This window comes from Nakaseomyces bracarensis (assembly GCF_045282275.1).
Source record: "Nakaseomyces bracarensis strain CBM3 chromosome Unknown Scaff7_0, whole genome shotgun sequence".
NCBI lineage: Eukaryota > Fungi > Ascomycota > Saccharomycetes > Saccharomycetales > Saccharomycetaceae > Nakaseomyces > Nakaseomyces bracarensis.
This window is the reverse complement of record NW_027263968.1, coordinates 404,745-418,677: the sequence shown is the minus strand read 5'-3', so window position 1 is coordinate 418,677 and position 13,933 is coordinate 404,745. Positions and strand designations below refer to the sequence as shown.

Genomic DNA, 13,933 nt, shown 5'->3' with positions numbered 1-13,933 from the left:
CACTAAAGGGCAAACATACTCTACACACCTCCCTCCTAAACCGAGAATGGAGTTGGACACTTAGGCCGAAACCTCTAAGGGGTGGAGGAGCTTAGGCTGGCTGGCTCGCTCTTACTCTCGTGTTGCGGTGTAGGCTCCACTCTGACTCGTTTCTGCATCTCTTTCTGAGAGGGCTTTTACTTTTTTGTCAGAATAAAATAGGCGGAAAAAAAATAAAAAAGTAAGACAGATAAAATTATAGGTTTTCCTAAACTGGAAACTATATGGTCTTTACCCGGATTTGTGAAATTATGAAAACATAAAAAATGACTGTTTGGTGGTGTGGGTGTAAAATAGGCAGTCACAGAAAGTTGATATATCTAATTTCTCACTGTACTTAGCCCAAAACTGCCTGCCAAGAAAATAATTTACTAGGTGAAATCTACACCCCAATGAATGTAATAAAAATGGGTATCTATGTATAGTATTTTGATTTTTATTTATCTTTTTTATAAAATTATGTATTATGTTATGTTTGTATGCCTGTTAGGATCTTTCCTAAATTTTGTTTAATTCTAAATGTTACAGGAAGCAATGTTTCTATACACTTGCTCTGTAATTACACTGTTTGGAAATTCGAAGAGGTACTCAGAGTTATCAATCAGTGAGATACCTGTGCGTCCGAGTCGTTTCATATCCTGGGATCCCGTTTTGAACTGCATGGTCTCCTTTCTATCAGTGGAGAGCTCAAGCATAATCTCAGTCTTCGCACCTTCTGCGTGATAAATGTTGACAAGTCCGATTCTATGTGGTGTCCATTTATTATTGTTCTTGGTATGTAGTCTTGTCTTGATATCAGAGAGTAAGAGTACAGGTCTCTTTGTGGCCAAAAGCTTAACATCAAGATCGGAAGCCTCTGTAGATGATCTGCTGACATTACTGCTCGACTTGCTCATACAAGAAGAGGATGCCTGGCTGGATAGAGTTCTACTAGTAGTAGTAGAGATTGATGATAGTAAAGTACCCTTAATACAGTGGTCGATAACATTTTTCAACCTTTCAATATCATCACTGCGAAGAGATAGTACATGATTTGATGATGAGTTCGTAACAGACGTGAATATACTAGCCAATATCTGAGATCCAGGGATAGTGATTTGAATATCCTTAGCGGTAGATCTGTGACTCTTGCACGATGTAGTTATCTTTGTTACAATTTTGAATCTGCCAGTATTGCTTGGGTTTTGTAGTATTAGAAGTATCCCTTGAGCAGCTTTTACTATACTCAATGACAATGGAATTGTAGAAAGAACCTGCCATTTTGAATTATCCCAGTAGGAGGCCTTGCTGATTTTACATTTGAATATATCTACCGGATTCTCTATTTCCAAATTTTCAGGATTCTCTATGTATTGATCGACAATTGAAGTAATAGAATCTTCAGATTTGACTGAGAAAAATGTTCTTGTACTAGAGGCACTACGCAATGAAGGAGTAGAGTCGCTTTGTAAGCCTGCGGTCTCGATTTTTAGCTTCTTCTTATTCTTTAAACTGAAAATATTAAATAACGAACTAGATTTTCGACCAAGTAATTGAGGTCTATATTCTTCTACACTTGGGTTGAAAACCAATTCGTTGTTCTCATTGTCATTAGATATGATACTTTCTCCATCGCTTACTTCAGCAATATTCTGAGTAATATCATTTATTTTATCTAAGCTAAAAGAATGCGATACTGTCTTGAAATTGGATGGTTCTGGAGATTGTAGGAGCTTTGGTGAAAGATCGAGTTGAAGGCTTTTATCAAGTTCAACCAATTTGTCATAACTCAAGAATTCTATGTCCCTTAATGAGGCATCCGTAACAGGTGGAGATTTAGCAATGACTTCGTCACTAATTAGGGTATCGATGTTGTTAGCAACAGGTTTTGATGGATGAATATCAAATTTGAATTCGTCGAGATCGTCTTGTATACTATCTGATTGTTTATGGTCATCCTTATTTAGATCAGATGCAATATTCAAAGCAATTCCTTTGTGATTACTAGGCCTCAAATTAGATAATTTTGTGTGTTTCATTTTGAAATTCTGGAAGTTGTGAGAGCTACTTAGCATGGAGGCACTAGCTTTGCTAGCCATACTAGTAGGTTTCTCTGAAAAAAGAGTTTGGAAATATATCTTCCAATGAGTCAACCATGCCATCTCATCTAAACAAGTAAGGCGTAATCTAGAAATGTTTTCGGAATGTGTGACTAGTTCAATTCCATTTGTAGTCTCATTGCATACAACTAGATCTTTTGGTTTGATAGTTTGGTAGAGCAATGTTCTTCCCATATGGAATAATTCCCAATTTTCACTTAGAAGTTCATCGATTAATTTTTTTGATTCACCAGTGTTAAATGGTAGCCTTTGACCATTAACTAGGAGGATAGCAATCTGGCCGCTTTTCAACTGCGCTACTTCTACCAATTTATCGTTCAGCTGTAACTCAGAAGAGGATAATCTGAAATACCCACGCTTTTCAATGTCATTGATTGAAAGCACTGGTGGAGATATTAGGCCATGATTCTTGGCAAAAATATCATGTACTTGATCAAGATGGATAATATTACAGTTGGCAATGTTGTACTGAGTCATGAATTGGTATTCGAATGAGTCCAATAACTCTCTATATGATTCTTCCATTGCCGGTACGAGTGAAATGGTATTTTTTAGGTTAGAGTACAGCTTTAAGAGATAGCTCACGAATCTCAACTCAGGAGGCACTCTAAACCAAGGAATAGAATAGTCAAAAATCAATTTCACTCCATGCATGAGTACGTTCTGAAAACACTTGAATATTTCTGGGTCCAGAAATAGATTTTCAATCTCTTGTGTTATTTCGTTTATACTTTTCAGTGTCTGTTCAATTAGGAGACATTTCGATTTACCATAAGACAGAGACTTCAAAACAAGTTGTAAATAACCATGGAATATTTTTAATTCAGGACCACCGCGAGTCTCAAAGTATCTCTTCGTGGCACTAGAGCATGCCCAATGTAATTGTTTCTGAATTTGTATATTACCTGCCCATAAGGTCTTAAGCTGAACAACATTCATATTTCCTATAATCCTCTCCTTTTTATTTTTTTTTCCTCAGAACAGAACCTGTTATTCGCCAGTACACTTTTATTTAAATCGTTGGATTGCAGTATATTGGTATTGGTAGCACTTTGAATGGTTTAGAGCCCGTTATTAGCCTTTTTTTTATTATAATTATTATTATTATTATTCTGCTTATCGCTTATATATTGAGCTCACTAAACGGTTGCATTTTATCACTGCTATAGATCTTAATTTCCTTTAATACTCTTTTATAAAGGAAACCTTTAAACTTTCCCTTCTTCCTGCCTCCCCACAGGTATGATACTTAATTAGGAAATGGTTCATCAGCTAATACTTCATTTTTTTTCCCTCGTTAGCTCCAGACGGAACCTCTTCGCGAAAAGGATATAATAATAAAGACGGAGAGTGAAAAAGACGCCAAAACGCGTAAAAATGAGAGAATTTTCATTCTTTCTTTTTTTCTTTTTTATTTTTTTTTTTTTTCATTCAATTATATGTGGATAGAATGAGAGGTTCTACTTCTGTATGTGTTCATAGTCCAGACCCTTAATTAAACTCTCACTTTGATAATAGTTTTACGCGATGGGTTCATCTTCTTTCGTAATTTAGATAATCTCATGTTCTCACTGTACTATATTGGGTTCTTTTATCTCTGCAATGCATAGATTCTTGGTCCTTGTGTGTTATCCCGCATGTGCTGTTTTGTTACATAAAATATCTATTTTTCTCCATCTTCCTCTATGGAGAAGAAGTGTGCCCATTGATTTTCAGAAACTATAGGCTCTAATAGCTGTTGTAGCTCGTTTGTGTGCCATGCCAATGGGTCAGGACATTCCTTGTGGGATCTTGCTATTATCTTTAATATCACAGAGACAATATCTTCATTCGAAATATTTTTTGACAAAACCGGTAGGTAATAAGATGAGACGAGATTAGTTGGTTCGGGTCTCTCAGTGCTACTGCAATGTGCGGTAATCTTAACAAGACATTCCTCAACATCTTCTAACATATTTATTTCTTTGCATTGTTTGGAAAAAAAGAAATCCAGTAATATAGGTATAACCCTTTCTGAGTAAGTTTGCCTTTGTTTCAAAGAATTTACAATAATTCTTATTCCTTCAGGATCGTGCATGTATTCTAACTCAATTATAAGTAGATATTCCACGATAGAATCGTTAATTTCGTTGCCTTTTTCCTTGATGAAAGTAGAGTAAAAATTTTTAACATCGTCGATGCATAATTTTCTTTTCAGTAACCTAATTATACTTTTCCATAATCTCGTATCTTCTACGTATTTGTCACGATCTTCTATTAAGATATACTGGAATAATCTTGTCGCTAACGAGGTCACTGATTCTTTATTTCCTATTTCCAGCACAGATTCATTAGCAGACAGGAATGTTAAAATCTCATTTAACTGATATTTCTCATTGTGGTTTGCTTTGATAAATAACTTGTATAACTCCATTGACAGTAAAGTATTTGGAGTGATATCTTTTTCTTGGGAATGGGCATCAAGAATATCCAGAATATCAGAACTTACCTCATTTATACCATCAAGCTTAATGGCAATAGAAAGGATGAATTCAACTAGAAATAGGAATATGAAGTTCTTGTAGTTTCTCTTATGTTTCAGTTTCTCGCTGTTGAATAAGTTTACGACTGTTCTCAACAAATCCAAATCAAATAGTTTTGAGTTGTTTAGTAATAAGGAGAGAATATCATATTCTTTAGTAATGTGGAAGGTGTTTTCTGAAAGGTCTATCTGTTCCTTGCTTGGGCCGTCATCACCCTTTATATATGATGCAAATGTTGAGAGGATGCCTTTATTTAGGTCCTCCTTCTTCAGTGACATGTCTACTGGCGAGTTTAGAAGGGTATTGGAATTTAATTTGCTGTGTAGGATAGCAAAGCAATTCTCAGAGAGTAAATGTTTATCATACAACACACTGAGTACGTATACAACACATTCAGCAGTACCCGGAAGCAATGTAAAGGAGATTTCTTTATTAGATAGCAAATTCCATACGGACTTATAAGCTAACTGTGCTTTGATATTTTTACCAAACGCAATAGATTCATTGCTGACACATATGGTAGTGTTATTTTCATCATCAGAAACATCAACTTGTGCATATTCATCATTTTTATTTTCCTGAATTTTGAAATTCACGTCAACATCACCAATAAAGGAAGTTAATTTGAGTAGGCTTTCTAGTATTTTATTGCAGGGACTTTGCAGATTGTAGAAGCTCGAGATATGACCACACTTCTCGGAGAGGAGAATTGAGCTGGAAAATATATCTTCCGTTTCTGCGATAACACTGACCTTTAGGAAGGTATCTATTAATGAGTAGCCAAATGTTTCAAATATCGCACCAATAAATTGTGTGTAACTTCTCATCGTTTCTTTCAGATCATCGGAGTTTACCTTAGCTTTTGTAATGATAAAAGATGAAGCTATCAAATTGTTCCATTCGTCCTTGAATAGCTGTTCATTCCCGTGATGCTCCTCTGGCATTAAAATTTCTTTTTCTTTAATTGACTTGTATAATTTAGCCAAAAACCATTCTGGAAAATCATTTTCTCTATAACATCCTTTTAAGTTACTGCAATAATCTTCAAAACTCATATGGACCTTAATTTGAGGATTGTGTAGATCAGTATTCAACATGATTAGTGAGTAGCTGAGCACAAAAGCACTATCAGTATCTAGAATTACCCTTTCATCTAATTGTATCTTTGTAACCTCGCTACTGACGTCATCTAACATCGACTCTTCACTCTTATTATCAGTTGAAATTGGTTCAATGGTGTCGTTCGTTTGCTCTCCGTCATCTAATTCATTTTGTTTAGAATACACTTCAGAAAACATTTCAATGATTCTTTCGATTTGTTGTGACTCTCCTGGTAGTCTGAATTTTGAGAGCATAATCCTTAAAGCTTCATCAAGTCTATAGCCCTTGAATTTAAAGTTTTCCATGTAACACCTTAGCAGAACTGTTTTGCTAGGATCACAAAGTAAAAGACCAATCTTCTGCTTGTTTAGGGCCCCCTTGTTAGAGAATAGAAAACCTGCTACTTCCTCGTCAGATAATGATGATATAAACCCTGCTTTTAGGAATTGGTTCAATCCTTCCTGGGGTTTCTTGTTGAACATTTCCGCTGAAGACATGTACTCTATCTTCCTCTTCTTCTGACTAATTATATCATTCGATTGTTCTATCGCTTTGCTGTCTAATTTATCATTTACTGTTACTTCTTTAAACATGAAATTCAAAAAGGTCGAAAGGCTATTGAAAGAAAGTGTAAAAAGTTTATTTTGAACGTTATAAGCTGCTATAGTTAATTTGCACAATGTACCAGATATGATATTTGCAAGGTCCATTCTATTAAGCTTGCAATCATATCTAATGAAAGCATTAACTAGGTAATCAGGCTTTCTGTTCCAGATGATTGAAATTTTTTCCAGGAGCAATTCTTTCAAATCTATACTATTGGGTTTGTTCCCTGGAGGCACGGCCTTGTCCAGCAAGATATCACTAATATGAACAAATGTTAGTTCAATTTGGGCATATAAGTGGGATTCCATATTGAGGACCAGTGTAACAAATAGATCCATTGCGACATTAACCATATCAAGATCATGAGCAGAACGAACAACGAATAATATTTGCTCAAAAATGGGATCCGCAATTATACTAAACAAAGCGGGGAAGGTCGGTATTTTGGAGCTGCATATCTCAATTATAGAAATTATCAGATTGAAGCCTATGATTTTAACCTGTTTCGTTCTCTTATTGTCATTGGAAATGGTTAATAATGATAAGAGAAGTTGTAAATATTTTTTAACTACAGGTACACCAAAGTTAGGATCCTGATATTTACTGTCTTTGATAAGATCAAGGGTTGAAGTATCTGTAAATGTTCCATTGTAACTGAAAAACTCTTCCTCAGAGTTGTTTCGATTCGCCAGGTATCTTTTTAAAGCAGAATTTTGTAAATTTTCGTCATTAATATAGTCACCTTCAAACTCATGTTTGTCGATAGTCCTCAATTTTCCGAACACAAATACATTAAAGTCATTAAGAGAGGAAAGTGCGAAATCTTGTAATAGCTGCGACCTTTTCGAATTACAAGCCATGGTCAAGGTAGTCTTTAGTACATCATACATAATCGAATCAGATAAACAGCATGCATTCTGTGCTGTGATTGCCTTTTTAAGAATGATTAGAACTTTCAGCAGTATCTGTTCGTCGCTTGTTTTGTCATATGCTTTAAAATTAGTGTTCAACAGCGCATCAACAATTGACCTCATGGCCTTCACGTAGCCTTCCATTTCATCATGTAGGATACAATAATTAAGAAAGCTCTCTATAGAACCTAATGCCAGTATCGTGGCTTTCCTAGAAATAAATTCCGTTGTTAATGCTCTGGTGAAGGGATCGATGATCTCAAAGGCAGTTACGTCTTTAAGAATTTTATGTACCAACAGCTTATCCTTTAATTCATCAAGTAGTATCAAAATCGTATGCTTCTCGTCTAATTCCGTGTTCGATCCAGATCTCGACTGTTCATCAGACTCTTCGGTATCCATATAATCATTGGTGTTCCCTATAAGGTCCGGAACTCCGGATATATAGTTCCTCTCCTCATGCCTCTTTATCTCAGTACTAAGCGCCAAACACTCTTTTACTACCACGGAAACGGGATCATCCACAGTACTTTCGTACTCCTCCCTTATATGCTCCATCTCTGCACAATCGTCCTTAATTATCACCTGCTCTTATATAGTTTGGCAACTCTCCCCGCTGATAAGAACTTCCCTTTTCAATTTACAATTGCGTAAATGTGTTACAGAAATATTACTCTGTTATTCTAAATGCTATGGCTTGGACTTTTAGTTCTTTTCTTATTCCTAAGAATGATCTGAGATCTGTCTCTTAGAATTATTTTATTATGTGGCAGCTTGAAAAAAAACCGTCAAAAGCCTGCAAAAAGCTCTAAAGATGAAAAAATGGCTGAAATCAAAATATTTTATGCTTAACTAAGAATAATAGTTTCCCCATCCTCTAGCTTTCGATAATAATTTCTTTGTTTTCTTGTATTTTTTGGTAGAAGAATTGAGCATTTTTGGTACAATGAAGGTCTTTTTTGATATTGCCATTGGTGAAGAGAAGATTGGTCGAATTGTATGCGAGTTATTTCCTGAGAAGGCTCCGAGGACCGTCGAGAACTTCTATAAGTTGTGTACTGGAGATGGACAGATTGGGCCTGTTTCGTTAAGCTACAAGAAAAACAGTTTCCATCGTGTGATTCGTAATTTTATGATTCAAGGTGGGGATTTGGTGTATGGTAATGTTGATAAGTTGGATTCAGTTCATGTTGGATTAGGTGGTTGTTCCATTTTTGCTACTGAGGAGGAAGTTACACGTGAGGATTCTGAGTTGAAATGTTTTGGTCTCTTTGAAGATGAGAATTTAGGAGAGTTCACCGAGCCCTTTATGCTTGCGATGGCCAATACTGGCTCTCCAGACACTAACAGTTCCCAATTCTTCATCACTACATATGCTTCCCCACATTTACAAGGTAAACATTCCATATTCGGTAAAGTTATTCATGGTAAGTCTGTGGTACGAACAATTGAGTATAGTAAGACGGATAAAGATGGGAATCCAGATCAGGTAATGACTATTGAAGACTGTGGATCCTGGGATGATACAATGGAGATTCCGTTGTATAATGCATCAAATTCTAGTGAAGGTGGTGATATCTATGAGGAATATCCCGATGATGATAATCACTTCGGTTCTGAGGATTTTGCTGGTGCATTTAATGCTGCCTCTATAATCAAGGAATCTGGTACATTGCTATTTAAGAAGAAAGATTTCAAGAACGCTTACTTCAAATATCTCAAATCGCTGAACTATACTAATGAATATATACCAGAATTAGATGTGGATGAAAAGCACAACGCTCTTTTCACTGATCTGAAGAAGAAGCTGTACCTGAACCTATGTCTTGTTCTCTTCAATATGAAAGATTATGATACTAGCATTAAATATGCTGATTACTTAATCGAAATGGAAAATGTTGATAAGAAGGATCTGGCTAAAGCTTACTATAGAAAGGGAAATTGTTTATATGCCAAGAAGAGATTCGAAGAAGCTTTAACCAACTATCGTCTATGTAAAGAAAATAACCCTGAAGATGCAGCTACTGATAAAAAGATTGAATCTACTGAAAAGATCCTAGAAGACAAAAAGGAAAAGACTAGAAAAAGTATTGCTAAGTTCTTTAGTTGAATATGATTCTTTCATTAATTGTTTGCATGGCACCATTGAGTATATTACCTATTTAATGCTGTTAAAAAAAAAAGTCATTAATCTATATATTTAGATATGTTTATACTAAATCTCATTACATGAAATCATCTAATAAGCTCTTGACCTTTGGGGCAGCAGGTGGGGCCGTAGCTTTGTTTGCTTGTTTATTGCTGCCGTTCATTTGATTTTCATTTCTAGTATTATCGCTAGGCTCAGAAGCATGATCGGACAAATTTCTAGGTGTAGAACTTTTATTACTATCAGGAAGAGATGAGAATTCATCTAATAGATTATTATGGTTGGAAGCTAGTGAAGAGCTTTTATTTGTAGTACTCGGTGGTGCCATGAATTCATCTAGTAAACTCCTAGATGGTGTAACACTGGATGTTTTATGTTGTTCTTGCGATTTATCTTCAATATCTTTAGACATTGAACCAGATTTTTTTGATGCCGGATCATCCAAAGACCTTTCAAGTATTGATGACTTTGAAGGTAAAATTTCAGTTGAAAAACTCTCCAGCAGATTAGGTGGTGGTATTTTACTAGAGTTATTATTGTCATTGTTGTTATCAAATTTGTCAAACAAACTTTTGCGCACCCTGTGAGTGGTGGTAGGTTCTTCGACCATAGTGTCAATTCCTGAATAATTGTTACCTTTGATAGGACTCTTTGGTAGCTCAATTATATTAGGTTTCTCTATAAATCTCCAATTCTTAACTAAAGATACGGAAAGATAGTCACAACCCATCCTACATAGAATCTCTGTTGCCCTCAAAATCAAATATCTCTCTTTATCGTTACTCAAATCCAATGAAGCCAAAAAGTATCTAACATTTCTATTCCTCAAATGATTGTACAAAAATAATAACGCAGGATCCTCTACCAAAAAAGACTTGTTAACAACTTTATCTTCATCAACTAAATTCTTATTATCTTCCATTTCGATTGGTGCTGTAATTAGGGCTTTGATTGCTAGTTCTTGTTTTCTTAACTTCCAATAAATGAAACTAGTGGTCCATTTATCATTGTCGGTAATAGCAGTAGTTAAAAGCTCTCTAGTTAAAAAGTCTCCCAAAATAGGACCATTATCTCCCTCAAATACCCTACAGACAGCTATAGCAAGATCAACATCATTGAGCTGCTTATAAATAACTCCTACGGCATCCTTTAATGACTCTGCTAATAAGAAGAAACAGGCAGCTTCCAAGTATCTATGTTTGCTTATTAGAACAAAGGCATTTTTTAAAGCAGCAGTTCTCCAGCGAGGAACAGTAAAGTCATTATTCATGAACTTTAGCATTTTTTGTTGTTCTGGATGACCGGGACAAACACGCCATAGTCCAAGTAAAATCTGTTTCTTCTTTAGGGCCAAATAAAATACTGCACATCGATTTGGATCACGAGTATCATCTCTGGAAAATTCATACTTTGCAATTTTCTCGAACTTTTCAATCAAATCATCTTGCTTTGCCCAATAAGCTAGCTTGTACTGTCTTGCATGCTCCCAAGTTGAGATATGTTTATCTATGATAGAAAGGAGGATTTCCTTGTTATCTGAATGTAATGCCCAGGAGACGTCCCTCATAAGAACATGCTTCTGAGACTTTTTATGTGATTGGAACAGTTTTACACCTAATAGGAACCTTAAACCATTAAAGTCAACAGTTTTTTCATATTTCATTAAATGATTGACACCAGTTATGACTGTCATCAAGGTGATTTGTTGGTGTCTAGTCATATATGGTAAAGCAATTTTCGTCAGTTGCTCAGTTAGTTGTGATGATATTTCATTGTTGAACTCTTGGTATGGAGGAGGAAAATCTTCTTTAGGGTAGTGGACGTGTCTTCCTAGGAAGATTTTCGCTGGGTCGATATTAAGTGCAGAGTCCAATTCTATAATATTTTTTGCGTTTAATTCTAATCGTTTTAGCTCTAGGAATAATCGCAGCAACAATTCTTTTACAAGAGGTAATTTTTCTGCCATTAACGCCTGAATTAGGAACTGTGGGTGATAAACAGGAAGGGGACCATTCAAAACACTACTTAAGTGGAATAAGTCATTCGACAAAATCATTCTAGAACCAATAGAGGAATGCGTAAATGGGTCATTAGGATCCAGTGTTTTATCTTTCACATAAAATTGGTTACCAGAAGCCACCACAAGTATACCGTCTTTCAGCCACACTGAGTCTCCTATCTTGTGGGCGGTATGAGCCATTACATTTATGTCACTTATTGGTAAATAACTTGGGATGTTATTGGTATAGTCATATCTTAGTTGTGTGAATAACCTAACATGGTTTTCAAAACCTATCGATACTACACTTTGGTGATGTTCGGTATTAGTCCAATCAATATCACATATTTCCTCGTCAAAAGTCTCCTTATATTCAAGAACACCTCTTTTGGAATCCCATAATGTCATTTGTCTACCTGTCGAGTCAACGATACACATTTTACCAGTAGACGAACCTCTCATATATAATATGTCTTCGATACCACTATTCAGTTCGTGTACTTTATGCCAAACAACTTCCCTAGTGTTGTAGTTTATTTCGGCCTTGAAGGTAGAAATGTTACCTGCCTTGGTACACACTGAAAGAAGAGGGCGATTGCTATTAAAATTTTTGTGTACAGGATCTATTGTCGATAATAGATGCATATCGCTATTATGTAGTTTCGAAAAGTTCGACTTAATTTCACTTATACCATTTGTTTCTGAAATTTCGTAAGCACTCTGTGATCCGTCATCATAAAATATTGCTATAAAATGTCTACTATGGTTGTGGGACTGTTCTGGAGTGTTTAACATCAATATTGGTTTCCTTGGTTTGTTTTCATCATTGATTTGAATTTCTGATTTCATTAAGGAAGATTTAGTATCTACTTCTAGCTCATTGTAATTCGGACATTCCCAAGCCTGTAGTTTTTTATTCTTCAGAAGAGCAATTACCAATCTACCCCTTTCATGTATGACAGCCATTTCAATTGGACTTTCAGTCAATATCATATTTTTTAGCCTCAAAGTAACTCCATTATTTAGATATTGTGGCTTCCAAACACAGTTTTCTGAGAATCGAGTTGTTGTTATAAGTGCCTCACCATCACTACTTCTAATCAATTTTTGAATAGATTTATTATGCCCAGTGAACTTATGTTCCAAGTTTCCCAGAGTTTTTTTCTCTGGATCTAAAAGATCTACTAAAGCCAACGATGAATGTCTTATAACACCTCTGAGGTCATGTATTACAATTGATAAGGTATTTTCTACACAGGAATATGGTTGGGCCTCCGCAAAATAGATAATATCAGGGTTGGTAACAAATGATTTGGTATTATAGTTCTTCGAAAATATTAGATGCTTTGTCATAATTCTGGGAGGGTCGCTAGATAAATGATTAAGGGTATACACTTCAACATTTCCTTCTGAATCCCCTAGTATCACAAGATCGGAGTTTCTGGATATCTTTCGATTGATTGTATGTCCACTATTTTTTTTGTCCCAATATTTAAATAACCAGTTATCCAGGACTAGACAATACTTTTGATTTTTATGAAGATCTAATGAACCCCATAGATCAACGTTATGACCGTTATCTAGCTTATAGCAAGACCATGCTCGCAGTTTTTTGTCTTCAGATAGAGAAAACAAAACTTGTGACCTACGTTGGATGTCCCCATCAATTGAGTATCTCTTCCATTTTATCGCAGTCACCGCTTTGTCATGCTTCAATAATGTGACGTTAAATATGTTTTCATCACCACCAATTGAAATCCTTTTCCAAAGCTTAATAGTCTTCTCGTATTTTCCGTAACTAGCTATTAATTGTGAATCCTCTGAGATATCACAACAATAAACCGGCTTTGGCTGTAATTTAGTCCATAATAGAATGGGTTTATAGTCACCAAATTCATCCTTTATATTCCATAGCGATAAATATTTCGATCCTATCACTAACTCGTTATTTACCCCCCATTTTACACAATTTACCTTAGAATCGTCATGGAAGACTTCTGTGCATAATGTCCATTTAGGACTTTTCATTACTTGATACATTGGCTTGTATATTCTTGTCTTATTACCGAATGCAACAGCAATAAATCCGTTGGATGCATTGATATCCACAGAGACGCAATCCTCCTCTAGGTATAACGTCTGTAGCTTACAAAAATTATCCGATAAAACATTTAAATTGTTACCAGAACAATATGCTAACAATGTCTGGTACTGCCATAATCGTTGACACACAGAGGTCACAGTATTATTAGGCCTCCCGGGCAAAAAATTCAAGGACATATTAATATTACAACTAATACTTACACACTCTCTTCTTATTGGTAACTAGTCCCTTGTTTTTGTTCTATTGATGCACCTTACTTTTTCCTAATTCACAGTTGAGCTTCGTCTACTTTTCAGGAAATTTTGAACTAGATTGTAAGTTATTATCCAAAACTGTACTTCTGAACTCTTTTAGCACCTAGTATTGTGTCAGTTTAACCACCCTTTGTATTCTTGCTAAGTGG

At 35.5% G+C, this 13,933-nt stretch overlaps 4 protein-coding genes across 4 annotated transcripts; 1 reads left to right on the top strand and 3 right to left on the bottom strand.

Annotated features, from left to right (window-relative positions):
- Positions 1–554: 554 nt before the first annotated feature.
- Positions 555–3,077, bottom strand: RBH2 (Rbh2p; the record flags this gene model as incomplete). Its single annotated transcript, XM_071051812.1, has 1 exon — positions 555–3,077. The coding sequence occupies one exon, from the start codon at positions 3,075–3,077 to the stop codon at positions 555–557; it is 2,523 nt and encodes an 840-aa protein (XP_070907202.1).
- Positions 3,078–3,801: 724 nt separating this feature from the next.
- On the bottom strand, positions 3,802–7,836 carry GEA1 (Arf family guanine nucleotide exchange factor GEA1; the record flags this gene model as incomplete). Its single annotated transcript, XM_071051811.1, has 1 exon — positions 3,802–7,836. One exon carries the CDS (start codon positions 7,834–7,836, stop codon positions 3,802–3,804), a length of 4,035 nt encoding a protein of 1,344 aa, XP_070907201.1.
- Positions 7,837–8,224: 388 nt separating this feature from the next.
- Positions 8,225–9,388, top strand: CPR7 (peptidylprolyl isomerase CPR7; the record flags this gene model as incomplete). Its single annotated transcript, XM_071051810.1, has 1 exon — positions 8,225–9,388. One exon carries the CDS (start codon positions 8,225–8,227, stop codon positions 9,386–9,388), a length of 1,164 nt encoding a protein of 387 aa, XP_070907200.1.
- Positions 9,389–9,503: 115 nt separating this feature from the next.
- Positions 9,504–13,706, bottom strand: RAV1 (Rav1p; the record flags this gene model as incomplete). The annotated part of the gene is made up of 1 exon (XM_071051809.1): positions 9,504–13,706. One exon carries the CDS (start codon positions 13,704–13,706, stop codon positions 9,504–9,506), a length of 4,203 nt encoding a protein of 1,400 aa, XP_070907199.1.
- Positions 13,707–13,933: the final 227 nt, after the last annotated feature.